Genomic DNA, 14,392 nt, shown 5'->3' with positions numbered 1-14,392 from the left:
TAAGTATGAGGACCAGCCCCCGGGGAAGGCCTGAGGGATGCCTACCTCCCTCCCTGCCTGACTCAGCAGGGGTGGGGCCTAACCTTTGCTCTCTTGAGGGGTGAAGGAAGGGAAACCGGAGTATAGGGGCACAGGGCTCAGCTGGTGAGGCTGCCAACCAAAGGATCATGAGCTTTGGCAAGCTCAAGCTCCAGGGAAGAGCCTGAGACTGCACGTTAGGTGGGGGCTCTCCTTACCAACCCCATCCCCCAGCGCTTCCCCACTTAAGCTGCTGAGATTCAAGTGATATTTTACAGTACTCACTGCTGGCCTACCCCCTTAAAGTAAATACCATTTTTGATCGCGTTAGAGGGTTTTTAAGGTGCTTCTCCCCTTATTTTCTCCCAGGCCTTTTAAGTCCGTCTTCTCTCCTCCCCCACCCTGACCCACCACCAGGTGGGGGCTGCACTGAGCAGCTGCTTCCTGTTGCCCCAGAGGTTGCTGCAAGGGTGGTGGTGGTTGGGGGAAAACTGAACTATAATAAAGCCGATTCTCACGGTCCCCCATCAGCCTCTTTAGGGCTGCTACTGGCGGCCCCCCACGCTCCAGTCACTGAAAAGACACAGAGGTAGGATTGAGGTTAAAAGGCCTAGGAAGTCTTTGCACTCGTGGCTTCCTGATTCCAGAGGCTTTGAAACTTGAGCAGTGCTGAGGGAAGGAGGCTGTGCCCTTCCACAGCTGTAGGGATCGGGCCCCTGAGGAGCTCAAACACCTGGAACCTGTTCACCTAGTAGGGCCGTTGTGAGTTACCCTCAGCAGGCTCGGCCTTGAGTTCCCTCTCAGGCACTTCCATTTCTCGGGAATCCCTGTGATTCTAACTGCCTTCCTGGCCCTCCTTTGTGAAGAGATCTTTGCCGGCGCCCTCGGAGCGCGGGCGGAGCTCTCCCAAGTCCTCCACTTCGGACCCACCACCATCCCCCACCTTAAGGCAGAAGTTTCTGTCTCTTCTTCCTGGGATCTGTTCTCTTCCTCCATCTGGGATCCTTCCTGGTTCTGGCCCCTAGGAGACGCCACCCGCTTCCCCCTCCCCCAGCCGATTCTTTGCGACAGCCCTACCCTGGCGCTCGTCCTTACCCCAGTAGCTCCTGCCCCTTTAAGTGCTACCCCCCCCCCCCGCCACCGGCCCACGGCTGGGGGAGGAGGCGCCGCCGCCGCCCGGCTGGGCCACCTGCGCCGCTGCCGCCGCCGCCGCCGCCGCCCGGCCCTGCTCCAGGTGAGGCCCGGCACCCACGTCCGGTCTAGGAGTCCCCAGGCGCGCCACCTCTGCAGTCCCCTGCCCCGGGATCTCCGCTGCCCTGGACTCAGGATTTGACCCTCCCCCTGCGGGAGCTGCCCTTCCTCTCCCCTGCACTATCTACTCGCCCATTTCTTCCCTGTCCTCTGCGACCGGAATCCGGAGGCTTCTCACGCCTCTCGGCCAACCTCTCCCGGGTACCCCTCCTATTCTGGACCCAGGATCTCCCCCTCCCCCTCGCCTTCCTCCCCAGAAAAATCTCCCGCGGTCTGGGTTTCGCCTCGTTCCCTCTGGAACCATCGCTTTCCCACGCCATCCTAACCTCCAATGGGAGGGGGAATAACCGCCACCCCAACTCCTCTCCTTCCCCATAGTAAGGGGGGTTGGGTGTTATCATAGACTAGAGTCTCTTTCAGGCCTTGCTCTGCTTAGCCCTTCAAGTACAACTAACTCCCATCCAAAGCTTTTCTGTAGCCTTCACCCCACCCTACCTCTCCCAGGGTTTGGGGGGCGACCTCAGCACCCGCCAACCAGCCCAGGTGGAGAAGGCCCTTTTCTTGGGCTTGGGGCGGGCTGGTCCAGCCTAGGAATCGGGAGAGGGTCGCACCCAGAATATTGTGGTACTGGGCTTAAGGACAGTGGTGAGTGGCTAGGGCTAAGTCTCTAAGGGTTTGGGCTTGGTAAGAATGGCCTGGGAAGCCCAGCCTTCTCTATTCAGATGCAAAGAGAGTCTGAAGGAAATTAGGGCTTTCTCTGTCCTCTCCTGAGACAACCGAGGAGAAGCTCGTGGGGGGAGTTTGAAAGGAGACTGTACTGCATCCGAGGGGCACATACCAATTTGGAGTGAAGTGGAGGGGTTATGGTCTTTTTGATGTGTTATGGGAGAATCTGGCCTCCCCAAAATACAGAGAGGGAGGAGACTGTTTTGCACTTAACCTGGAGAGGGAAGGGAGACAAATTGGAATGGTTACAGGGTTGGGGGCCATCTCCCTACTAGACCTTGTTAACACTGTGAACCATTCAGCCAGTGAGGACAAGGGAGGTCTTTAATAATTACCCCACCTCCGTTGGGGAATTCTCCCTCCCTCCAAGTCCAGCTGCGACCCTAGCTCTGTCCCTTCTCTCCTTGCGCTCTCATTCTACCTGCCCTCCCCCTACACTCCAGAATGAAGGGACAGGGTGTCTGGATTGGCTTCAGACTCTTCTGATTCTCTTTTCATGGGCTGAGAGAGAGCTGGGGGGAGGAGTGGGTGGTCAGCAGTGGTGTTTGGGATTGAATTCCAGGAGTACCTGAATGCGGAGAGGAAGATAGGTGGAAGGATGCGAATGAATCCCCCCACTCTCCCTTTCTGTCTCTTCCCCCTCCCCAGCAATCTGGCTCCTGAGTGGAGCCACGCACAGTGGCAGCTGACCCCAGAGTCAGGGTGGTGCAGCAGAAACACAAGGAGGGTGAGAAAGGGGGAGCAGGTGCTAATTTCTCCCTCCCGATTCTCTTTATTACCCCCTGCCCACTGGCCTGGCTTGACAGAGGTTCAGAGTATTCCCTAGGTGCCTTTCTCACAAGTTGCTGAACAAAATGGCCATTTGCCTCTTCCCCTTTCTAGTAGCTTCCTAAAGGGAGATGGGGTAGGTGACTGGCCACATCTGATGGGATTGAGGAATGTTTGGAGACAGAAGGGTCAGTCTGTCCTCTGGTTGGGGGGAGAAGCACAGCTGCTGCCTGGGGTGGCTTCAGGTGAGAATTAGACACCCAGCTGTTGGGCATATCCACACCCCACCCTCATCTTTCCTCAAAGAGCAAGGAAGACCTCTGATTAGATGGGATGAGGAGGGGTCTCTTTCAAGGAGGAAGGTGGTTGTAGTCTTTCTGCACCAGATGGGAAAGAATGGATCCTGCCCCAATTCTTTTCTAATCCCAGGTGGCCCTCTCTTATCCAGCTCTGCTCTTCCCAACAGCTCCTGGCTGGGATAGTCCTAGGGGTTGCCCTGGAGACTAGGCCTGGGGCTCGGAAGGGGTGGGGGCAGCCAGTAGGGCACAGGAGTAACCGGCTCTTCCGGAGCGGAGTGGAGCCAGCGGGTGGGTGTGTGTGGGTGTGTGGTGGGGGGAAGGGGCGTGGCTACACCCGGCTGACTGGCGCAGGCTCCGCCCCTGCTGCCCGCCTCTGACTGGCCAGCCCCAGGACTGGGGGCGGGAAGTAGGAAAATTCTCCCTGTTCTGCCCCGGAAAAAGGAGGAGAAAAAAAGATACCCAGCTCTCTCCCCTGGCCTTTTAGAAAGTCACTTCCATTTCCCTGAGCTCTGTTCTTCACCTGCCTTTACTTTGGGGATGGGGCAGGAATTCCTTTGCAGAAGTTTGCTGAATCCCTGCTTTCTCCAGAAGGAAGGACCTCTCTCCCTGTGTGTGGCCCCTATTTACTCAGGGACTTGAGGTCAGTAGGCTGTTGGGGGCGGAGTGTCTTTATTTTTTATCCAAGGTGACCCAAGAAATCTATTATTTAGTCAGGGAGGAGAGAAGGATTTTGATTTCTGCCTGTCTACTCCTTTCCACTGGCAGTCTACTTTTCTCAGGAGAGGGAGAGAAACCCTCCTAACTCTCCTTAGCCTCTCTCTCTCTCTTTCTCTCTGGCCCACACACTTCGAGGGTTTGCTGAAGCGCCCTTCCTTCTTAGCCTCTCTGAGCCATTTGTAGTGGGGTGTGGAGTCTGTCCCGAAAACTCAGGAAGAACTCACTCTGTAAGGAGGATTTCTGTAAGGAAATCCAATCTAGGCTGATGTTATTTGGCTCTGCCTTACCCTGGCCCCACCCAGTTTTCAGATCTTCCTCCCCAGACTCCCAGAGGAAAATGTATTTGTTGACCACCCCCCCCAACCTGCCAGAGTTTCATCATCCCCACTCTGTCTGTTCCTCTTCCAGAATATTCAGCCTGTGTTTTGCACAGTTAGGCAATTGTTTGTAGAACTGCATAGCACTGAATTGAATGGGAATTATCTTGAAGCCTGCAAAGTCTGTTGAGTTGCAAGGAAAGGAAACCTGGTTTCTAGTCACATTTTATCCACTGTTTGACCTTGAACAAGTTGGTTAACCTCCTCGGGCCATAATTTCTTAATCGCCAAACAAGAGAAGGTTAGAAATTCTCTAATTTCTAACATATATAACCCTGTTCCCCATTCTGGGTCCCCTGCAAAAGACATTTTAGGTAATAGCTAAACTCTAGTCCCCTGCTAGATTTTTCTTTCCTCTTCTCAGAAGGTTTCACACAGTTCTATAGCCCTATTAGAAAAAGTACTAGAACTATAGAATAGGTGGACATTTGGCACCTTATTTGCTGGTCAGTTTTCCTGCTCCTCCCCTGTTCCTCTGACCAGGTTTAGGCTAGACTCAGGCCTTCCCTGTCTGGTCTTAGAGCCAAGCTTCTTTTTCCTATGCACAGGAATCATCCTGACCCTCAGGGCCCTGCAGATGTCTCCGGAAAAGTGGTGATCCAGGCAGGACCAGGCTGCCCCCACGGGACAGAGGTGAGTGGGCAGCAGGTACTTGCCTTTTTCAACCCCTTTACCAGGACTGAACTTTCCTGACTAACCTTTCTGCTTCTCCACTTCCACTTTTCTACTACCCAGCCTGTGGAATAACTGCCCTGAAATTATCTCCTCCCCCATCTTCCTCCCCCCCCCCCCCCCCGTTAGGGGAGAGGTACTTGCCTCGGTCCTAGACATCTGTTCTAGTCTTTTAGGTTAACCTTGGGATCAGGGCACGCCTTTCAGTTTGCTCAGTGTGAAGCAGGACTACCGCCCACAATGAGACACAGTGCTGAGGGAGCTTCCCGGTAGGCTAGGGAGACACCGCGGCGCTAGGACCCATATCCGGGTTGGGGGAACTCGGAATGCCCGGCGCTAGGACCCGGTGGCAGAGGCCGTGGAGGGCGGCTCTCTCTCAACCGCAGCTCCCCGCCCCCTCCGGCTTCGGCTCACTCCTCCCCCGCCGGCCATGTTGGCTCTGCTCGGGCCCCGCGGTTGAGCCGCGTCCCCCTCCCCCTCCCGGACCCCAGACCCCCTCCCCCGCGTTCCCCTCCCCTCCTGGCGCCCCGAGCGAGGCCATGTGAACCGCCTGTCCCCTGGGGAGAGACAAGCCCCGAGCCTGGCTGGAAGCCGCCGCCTCAGGTCTGTTGGGTTTGTGGCTGGGGGCTTGAAGGGAGGGAGCCCCGCTTTCATCCGAGGCTTCCCTCAGGGAGCCGAGGCTCCGGAGCCGCCTAGAGCCTTGCCTGCGGGGAAGACGCTGACTTGAGCTTATTTCCAGTTAGGATCCAGCCGCAGGCGGGGGGTCTCCCTTGCCCAGGGGGCTGGGAGGAGAAGGCGGCCCGCCGGTCTGCAGAGACTCAGGATGGGGCGGCGGGGGCGGGAGGAGCTGTGGAGGCTCCCGGAGACGGCGGCGGCGGCGGCGAAGAGGAGGAGGCGGAGAAGCCGCCTGGCTGGTGGAGATGACTCCTGTGGGGGACTCGGGGTGGAATCCCCGGGAGGGGCTCCACCTCCTCGGGTTGGGTGGGGATTGCCCGAGTGCGAAGGGTAGGTGAGGGGGTTCCCTGGACGGGTTAAACACTCCATTTGTGGAGGTTAGGGCTTTTTGGCAACAGTGAGGGGATGGGATAGGAGGGGTTTCGGAGGGTCTCGGGGTGTCTCCTTGGCGGGCGGGGTGGGGGTGGGGTGCACGTCCTCATGAGCGTGGCGAGCAGGAGAGGGCCTTACTGGAGTGGAGCTGTGCTTGACTTGGGGCCCTCCAGTCCCAGGAGAATCCCCCGCTCCAGAGATGGAGCTTGATAGGGGTGGTGCTGAGGCGTCCGGATTTGAGCTGGGCTTACAGACTGGAGGGAGGAATAAAGAGGGATCCCTTTACAAGGGGGATCCCGCACTAAGGGGATCCCCATTTCCGTGGCAGAAAAGATGACCCCGCATCATCCCTTTCTTTTCCTGACGTTCCCACTTTTCAGGGGAAGCGATGCCAACAGCAGTCATCCTTTGTAGGATTTATTGGAGTGAGAGATTTGCATCCTTGGAGGGGCGATGGGGGGGGGGAGATAGCTTCCACCTCCATCTGTACACAAACAGCCCCTCCCCCAAGCCTCCCGCAGGAAGTGGCCGGGAAATGGCAGCTGTGCGTTTGCTGCTGCGTCTCTTGTTGTTTTGAAATGTCCATTTTAATCAGATTTGGTTTCATTTTCTGAGGCCGTCTGGGCAAGCTTGGATCATGCCAACCATGTGGTTCGGGAATCCTTTCGTTCGACTTTTTGCGGGGGGGAGCTTAATTTGCTAACTGGAAGTAGTCACTGCAGTTGACTCACTGATCCCAATCCCCCCCCCCTCCAGAGCATCTCTGTCTCCCTGTCTGGATTTTTTTCCCTTGAGCTAGAGGTCATAGAAAAGCAAGCTCAGTCATCCTCTAGCAGGGCTACACTTTCAATACAAATGATGCAAATTCCCTCAGTACAGAGTGCTGCCAGGAAGACTTCGGATCCTTTTGTCAGGAGAGTGGCTTTTGGGGGATCTTGCTTAATATATTATTAAGATGACAGTTTCTGTATTAACAGAACACCTGGGCAAGTGAGCTTGTGACCTGAAGAAGGGTAGAGTCTGAAAGGTGGAAGAAGAGGAGGGCATGAGGATTAAACTGAGTAGGATTTGTGTGTTGGGGTAGGGACTGATTTGCAGAGTGAAGGTGGGCTTGTTCCTCACTGGTGATTCTAGCCTAAGGATAAATCCTTGTGGGAAACCTGTTAGTTGACATAGTGGCTTGGAGGGTCTACCTTCTGCAGAATCAACTAATTAGGAGAGTTAGCTATCATAATGACTTACTCTTCAGTCCACGAAAGACATCTCTCTTATTACCTTCCTTGGAGAGTGAGTGGTAAACTTTTCCTCTTCTCTGCAGTCATATGGCCAGATTTTCTCTTTCTCCCACTTGATAACTCCGGGACATTTCTACTATGGCATAAAGTGATGGACTGTGTGTACGATTTCCCCAGGCACTTTGTTAGACACTGGGTTTAGTCTGAGGTGAGTTGGCCACAGGATTTTATGTTTTGAGAGATTAGGTATTGAGATCATTTGGGCTATCCTGAAAACCGCTTAAGCCTAATATTTAAATAATCTTTTCAGTATTTTCCAATTGAATTGTACATTTCTAGATTAAAAATTCAGGATAGGAACAGTTAGACGTGTATGATTGTGTGACAGTGGCATCGTCACTGATAGCATCATTGCTCTTTTCACTGGGGCTGTTGGGGTTGATATTCTGGAAACCGTAGAAACAGTTCAGTGTCATTGTTCTTTTTCTTGCCTCTACTTAATTGGTTAGTTCCTTTGAGTTGTTTTCTGATAGGGTTGATTTGACACTGATTTTTAAGTTCCCCTTTCTTCAACCTTTGTTTACCTAACTTGGGTCCTGACAGAATAGTAAATTGATTTTCTCTGGTTGAGATTAAAAGAATGAAGCAAGGAGAAAGACAACTCTCTCTTTTTTTTTTTTTTGTTTTTGTTTTCATTTTGTGATTTGGTGGGGGAAGGTAATTAGGTTTATTTATCCATTTATTTTAATGGAGGCACTGGGAATTGAACTCAGGACTCCATACATGCCAAACATGCACTCTACCACTAAGCTATACCCCCCACTTTTTTTTCTTTTTTTTTTAATGGAATTAAATGGAATTTTTTACTGGGAATTGAACCCAGGACCTCATGCATGCTAAGCACGTGCTCTACTACTGAGCTATATCCCTCCCCCTCAGAGAAAGACCACTCTTATTTCTTTGGACTCTTTTAAAAAGGAATGGAAGTTGATTTTGAGAAAGTAGATAGATATTGCTTCCTTTGATAGATGATTGATCTGAAAGCTGAATGAACTAAACGTTTCATGGCCTTTTTGTAAAATGGATGCATTTTTCTATCAGAGAAGTGGATTTCTTAATATTGACCTTTTTAAAAAGCCTCTCCATAAAGGAAAATTTTTGAGGTGTAGAGATAACTGAGAGAGAACTATGTGGGCTGACCTCAGAGCCAGTCAGAAATCTAGAATGCCCTTAGAGTCTCATCTTGCAGTCTTGTGGTTCTGGAATCAGGTGTTGCCAAGAGAGAAGCAAAGCTTGTTAGGGTTACTGTCTTGCTGCTGTTGACCTTTCTTACCACCTCTGAAGAGGTCTGCTATATTCTTTTACCGTTAAAATAGTGTGGAGTTTAGTCCAATAACTGGTATAATGTTTGACCTTGTGTGAGATGTGTATAGTGAGGCAATATTGCCAAAGTTTTTGTTTCCTAGGACATAGAGTGAAGTATGAAACTCTAGAGTTACTTCCTGGGGTAAATAATCTTCCTGATAATGTTTTTTGGGATATGGATGTCCTCATATACCTAATAGCCAAAGTTAATATTTTCTCAGCATTGTTGCACATGGGTCAGAGGGACCGTTTTTAACCAGCTTGCTTGTCTGCATAATTTTGAAATGTATAAAATTGTGCAAAACAAAAAACTTGTCTTGTTTGAAGAACTCTGGAGATTATTCCTAGATTGGTTCACTGGGAGTAAAAGTAGCATTGTGTTATTATGTTATGTGGTATTTTGCCCTCCTAGTTATAAAGAATAATTAAGGGGGCATTTTACATACTGAAAATATTACCAATATTTTTACCAAATATTTATCAAAAACTAAAACGTGAGGTTCTTAAGAGATAGGTAGTTTCGCTGCACTTGGTCTCCTAGGATTGAACACTGTATAACCTGCCTCACTAGATGGGATCCTTAACCTGCCTTCTTAGCTCAGTTTTTTTGAGGGAGGGGGATATCTTTTTGAAGGAAAGAGTAGGGTCCTTAACTGTTAGAGCTGAAATTCTGAGAAACAGAGCTGAAAGAGGGAAATAACCTTACAACCTCTGGAGTGTGGCTTTTAGTGTCCTGCAATTTTAGAGGTATCTCTAGTCCTCTGACAGTGAAGTGACCAGAGATGGGGCAGAAAACCTAGCCTAGGTTGTTAGCATGTAGTTCCTTTATTCAGTCACCAAATATTTTAAAACATAGAGTATTCAGTTAAATCATGCTTCCTGTTCCCAGGCCTTATTTTCTCCATGAGACAGCTGTCTAAGATACACCAAGATGTGGGATCTTTCTTCCTTCTAGAAATTACCTCTGTGAAGAATGAAGCTGAATTTTTTAGTTTCCTGAGAATGGTAGGATCAAAAACCACAACCTTTATTGGATGAAAAAGCTAATAGTGACAGAAAAGATAGATTTATTCATTCATTTGTTCAGTCTATGGGTTCAACAAATATTTCATTTTTTAATACTCAGCAGTAAATTAAGTGCCGGAGATATGATGGTAGAAGTACCTGATTGATTCTGTAGAACCCACGTTGTATAGAAGATATAAAGACAGAGAACAATCATCTTCGTGTTCTTGTGAGCAGCCTTGGACACGGTAGTTGTCTTTGAATAGCCCCCGTTAGTATAATCATCCTTCTCTCATCTTCTGCCTCACTGGCCTGACTAGTAAAGGGGGTTAAGGAAAGGACATTTTGAGAGAATGAACCTCAGTCGGTATGGCTGTAGTCCGAGTCAGAGTTGCAAGGGAAGATTGTTAGCAGGGCTATCTGAATGGGCTGTCTTGACTGGGGAAGAAGGTGTGTTGATTTTGCAGCTTGGCACTTGGAACTCTGTATTGGTAGAGGATAACAACTTAGCCAAGGAAGGGATTTTTAGATATAAAAGTCAAGGCATCATTATTTGCAGCATCAGGAACTGGGAGTGGTGAAAACTTTTGGAACTTCCCCAAGGTATGGGATAGGAGTGGAAAATGGGGCAGCTTTTATATTAGATCAGGGTTTCTCAGCCTTGGCACTATTGATAATCTTGTTGTGGTGGGCTGTCTTATGTATTGTATTGCAGGATCATTAGGACCATCTCTAGCCTCCACTTAATAGATGCCAGTAGCACAATCTTTTTTACATAATTAAGTGTCCCCTTAGGGGCACAATCACCCTGGTTGGGAACCACTATTTTAGAATATGGTGGGTGACTCTAGAGATGTGTAGAATTCAGCAGTATCCTTTATAACATTCACAGTTACAGAACTAAAATGTAGTGGTATGATTTATTTTTATTTTTAAAAATTTATTTAGTGTTTGTTTTTCAAGGGGGAGGTAGTTAAGTTTTTTAAATTTATTTTTAATGGAGGTACTGGGGATTGAACCTAGGACCTCATGCATGCTAGTCATGCACTCTACCACTGAGCTATACCTTCCCCCCTGATTTATTTGCTATACAGCAACCTCTCTATTTGTGGAATTTTCATATATAATACAGGAAGAATGAACCGAGGAGCTGAATGAACCAGGGAGGTGCAGGGACTGCTAAAAGTGTCCAGCTGGTGTTATTAATGTGTCTTGTCTTTCTCAGGGTAGCCTCAGAGGTTTGAATGTTAGGATTGGTCAGGGCACCTGCAACAGTGTTGAAATCTGTAATATTTATTTCAGCACTTTGTACATTATAAGCTTTTTTCTGTTAAAACCCTCTCACAGGGCCACAGAGTAGTAACTCTTCAGTCGCAGCTGAGAGAAAAAGCAGTCTATCTGACCATGTGGCAAGAGCTTTACTGCCTCAAGCTTAAGGGGCAATGTCCCTTAACTCTTACGAATGAAGCTTAGAGGCTCTTAAGAGATCCATTTACACACCACTGGGACTGGGCTGGGTGCTGGCCTGATTGTACTTCCTGGTCAGGAGAGCTGTCTACTGTCTGGGGATTGGGCACTGATTGATTTCTTTTTTCACTTGGCCAAAATCCTATTAGTTCAAAGGAAGACACTCCTTTGCTTTACTGTTCTCCTTATTAGCTCTAGATGGGAGGACATAATTTACCCTCAGGTTTTATTGTGAAAACCATCTTGGGCATGAAGGTTAAAATAAAATAACCTTGATTTTATTGCTGAGAGGATCTGTCCACATTTTCTTTGCTTTCTTATATTGGGTCCCATAGTTAAGTGATACATGAAATAAAAAGTCTAGTTGCAATAGGGAGGTCTGGCTGGGAGGATCATCCCTGGTTTTGTAGTATCTCCCATACTGATAATAGTTTTAAATTATATTTATATTATACTTTGACCTTTTGGACCTGATTATCTTTTTAAAAACTATTTTTGACACAAAACAGTCTTTACTCTTTTTGTCTAGTAATAACTAAAATTTATTATGTGCTTGTTCGGTGACAGATGCTGTGCTAGGTCCTTTGTATAGATTTTCTCATTTAATCTTCATAGGCCCTGGAGGTGGGTACTAATGATGAAACTGAGGCTCAGCAACATTAAGCAACTTGTTCAAGGTTACACAGCTAATGGTAGTAGAGCTGGGATTTGAACCTAGAGCCCACTATTGTTGCACTGATCACTGCACAGTATAGAGTGTTTTATGTTTCTAGGAAGCTTATAAATGAATTGATTGTGGTCCTGATGACTCCTTAGTAGAAGCTATTGGGGAAATAGATCTCAGGCTCTAGTTGACTTTCCGTTCCTTTTACCTATCTGATTTCTGTAAGCCATCCATTTATTCTTATTAGTATGTGGTTTATGAGACAGGAAATGCTATCCTGTCCCAAAGTAGTAGAGTGGAGAAAGTCACTAGTTTCCTCATGGATTCAAATAGAAAATGGAAAAATGAACTGTGGCCTATCATTGAGTGGGAAGATATAGTCCTGTGCACAAAGGAGAGGTGTGTGTGTCTCACACACATAACCAGCGAGGTGTGCCTGTGCATAAAACTGAGGGAGGGGAGAGATGGGGATCATTCTGAGACCTCTGAAATGAATTACTGAATGTCCTCTTTGCTCTATGATGTAATCTTTGGAAAGAACCTAACCTAGAAGATAGGGAATGAACTTTCCTCCTTGATGTCTTTCATTTTGGAAGGATCACTGATCTCATGATGCTTATTTTTCAGACCCCTTACTGCTGAGGTGTTGCCTTTAACTGTAGGAAAGCCCTGCGGGCCCCTGAGGTCTTTGTAAAGACCCAGTTTCTTCCTTGATGCATATCAGGTTTGGGTCTGTTGCTTATTTTAGATTGAAGATAGGAAATCCTATATGGGAAATCAGTCAACAAAATACAGTTTGCTTTTATTTTTCAAATTCTAGTTAAAATTGATAAAGGTAGAGACAATTATGGTATGTAACCTGGGAAATCTTACAGCTATCATGCTACATACTATACAGCATTTATATTTCATGTTCAGAATTATGTTAGATTCACTTGTGTCTCTGATGGTGGCTAATCTGCATAATCTAGCATATTTAGGAACATTGACTCTTGCAAACCTTGGGGAGTGATCCTGTGTGTTCTTAACTGATCTAGTAATTCTTTTAAAAGCTTTACTTCTTTTTTTTTTTAAGAGGTTATTTAAAACATCACCTAGATCTGCTTATTTGCCTCATCTTGGGAGCTTGATAAAGAAATCTTTCTACCTGAATTCTTTTGCCCTTTTTTTAAAAGTATAGGAACCTAAAGGAATTGTTTTTTCTTTATCAAGACAGATCATGTCTCTCACATATCAAATTAGTATGCTCTAGTACATCATAAGTATCTGATTGAAATGTCAGACTCTACCAATAATTCTGGCTTCTGCTCCTTATCTTTCTTCCTTCTCTTGCTCTGTCAAAGTTAAATTTATTCAGATCAAGGGCTTCACTTCTCATCATTCCTAGTAGTATATCACCTCATATTCAGGAGAGACTGAAGAGCTTTTTAACCATACTACTCCCCATTGAGCCACTGTACTTAACAAGTATAAGTATCTAGCTTTTCTCTCTATGACCCGTTACATTTAAGCCACAAAACCAAAACACGAGGAAGTAACCATGGTAGACATAACAGAATACTCTTCCTTGGGACACTCTCTCATTTAATCACCTCTGACATTTTTCTGAGCTGTGTTCTTAGAGAGCATGTTATTTCCCATGAAAAAAGAGTAGAAGTGTTGTCAGATGATTTAGTTTTGTCATTAGGTCACATTTCCTGAAATGTATTCTCCTTTTCATATAACTTTACTGAAGTTACTATTACTGTCTTTTTCAGATGTCTAGGGCTATGGAGAGGATAATGTGGAAATTGCTTAACTCAAGTATAATAATAAAACAAAGCAGGATGCATTTTTTTATTGAGGTATAGTCGGTTAACAGAGTTGTGAGGATACATATTAAATATACATTTTCTGCCAACACTTCCATGACTTCCTGTCAAAAAGATGGCTTTGAGAACCTTATGTAGACCCTGAGAGTGGGACTCTGGCCTTCCCTTGAGGGTGCAGAGGGGAAACAAACAGATGGAGAATGTTAAATGTTAGCATAGAGGGCTAATATCTAACATAGAGGGGTAACCTGGGCTAGGAGTTAAGAGGGCGGAGCTTCCACAGGGAGAATACTCCTCCAGGCTTGTGACTTGTTTTTTCTCACTAACTCTTTTTATCTCTACAAGACTTACTTTTTTAAAGACTATTTCTATAGGGTCACTGCCCAGGTTAGGGGTATAGTTCCTCCTTCTCTTTTTTTCAACCTCCACTCTCCCTACCTGCCCCTACCTCCCTTCCCCCAGTACTTAGGTAGGAGAAGGGTAAGTAGATGGAGGGGAGGGGGCGTTCCCTCTAGAAGATTCCAGGTGACATAACCTTGTTTAACCGCCAGTAATTTTTTTCCCCCTCTCTCTCCCCTCCTACAGAAATGGAGGCAAACGACCATTTTAACTTTACTGGCCTTCCCCCTGCACCTGCTGCCTCAGGACTGAAACCCTCTCCCTCCTCAGGGGAGGGCCTCTACACTAACGGGTCTCCCATGAACTTCCCCCAGCAAGGGAAAAGTGAGTGTGAGGGCCACACGGCCTGGGGAGGGAGTGGGCATCATTCCTTTAGAGCAGTTTGATGGGATAAGATTTGGCTCCCCTCTGGGATAGCTACCTCATAGCAGTTCTTTTGTGTCAGGTGGGAAGGAGGAAGTGAATCTTCAGAACTCTAGCTGCTGGAGAGAAGTTAAGCTTCTAAGAACAAGTTGTAGGGGTTTAGGAAGCAACACTTTTAAGGTTGGAAGGGATTAGAAAAACATACTGG

The 14,392-nt window shown here is 47.5% G+C and overlaps 1 protein-coding gene across 6 annotated transcripts in view; it reads left to right on the top strand.

Annotated features, from left to right (window-relative positions):
- Window positions 1-14,392, top strand: part of BAZ2A (bromodomain adjacent to zinc finger domain 2A) — a 32,996-nt gene that overhangs the window by 192 nt on the left and 18,412 nt on the right. For 3 of the 6 annotated variants that reach the window (XM_074374690.1, XM_045523285.2, XM_045523282.2), the window contains exons 2-3: window positions 4,705-4,789; window positions 14,008-14,145. In XM_074374690.1, coding sequence (XP_074230791.1) covers window positions 14,010-14,145 — 136 coding nt within the window. In that variant the 5' untranslated portion in view covers window positions 4,705-4,789; window positions 14,008-14,009. Of the gene's footprint in view, window positions 1-1,137; window positions 1,253-3,552; window positions 3,703-4,704; window positions 4,790-5,278; window positions 5,432-14,007; window positions 14,146-14,392 lie in introns of those variants that run through there. The other 3 variants (XM_045523284.2, XM_045523283.2, XM_074374689.1) reach the window with 3 other exon arrangements.

The sequence above is a fragment of the Camelus bactrianus genome, chromosome 12 (genome assembly GCF_048773025.1).
Source record: "Camelus bactrianus isolate YW-2024 breed Bactrian camel chromosome 12, ASM4877302v1, whole genome shotgun sequence".
NCBI lineage: Eukaryota > Metazoa > Chordata > Mammalia > Artiodactyla > Camelidae > Camelus > Camelus bactrianus.
The sequence above is the reverse complement of the archived record's forward strand: the minus strand, read 5'-3'. Positions and strand labels throughout refer to the sequence as shown.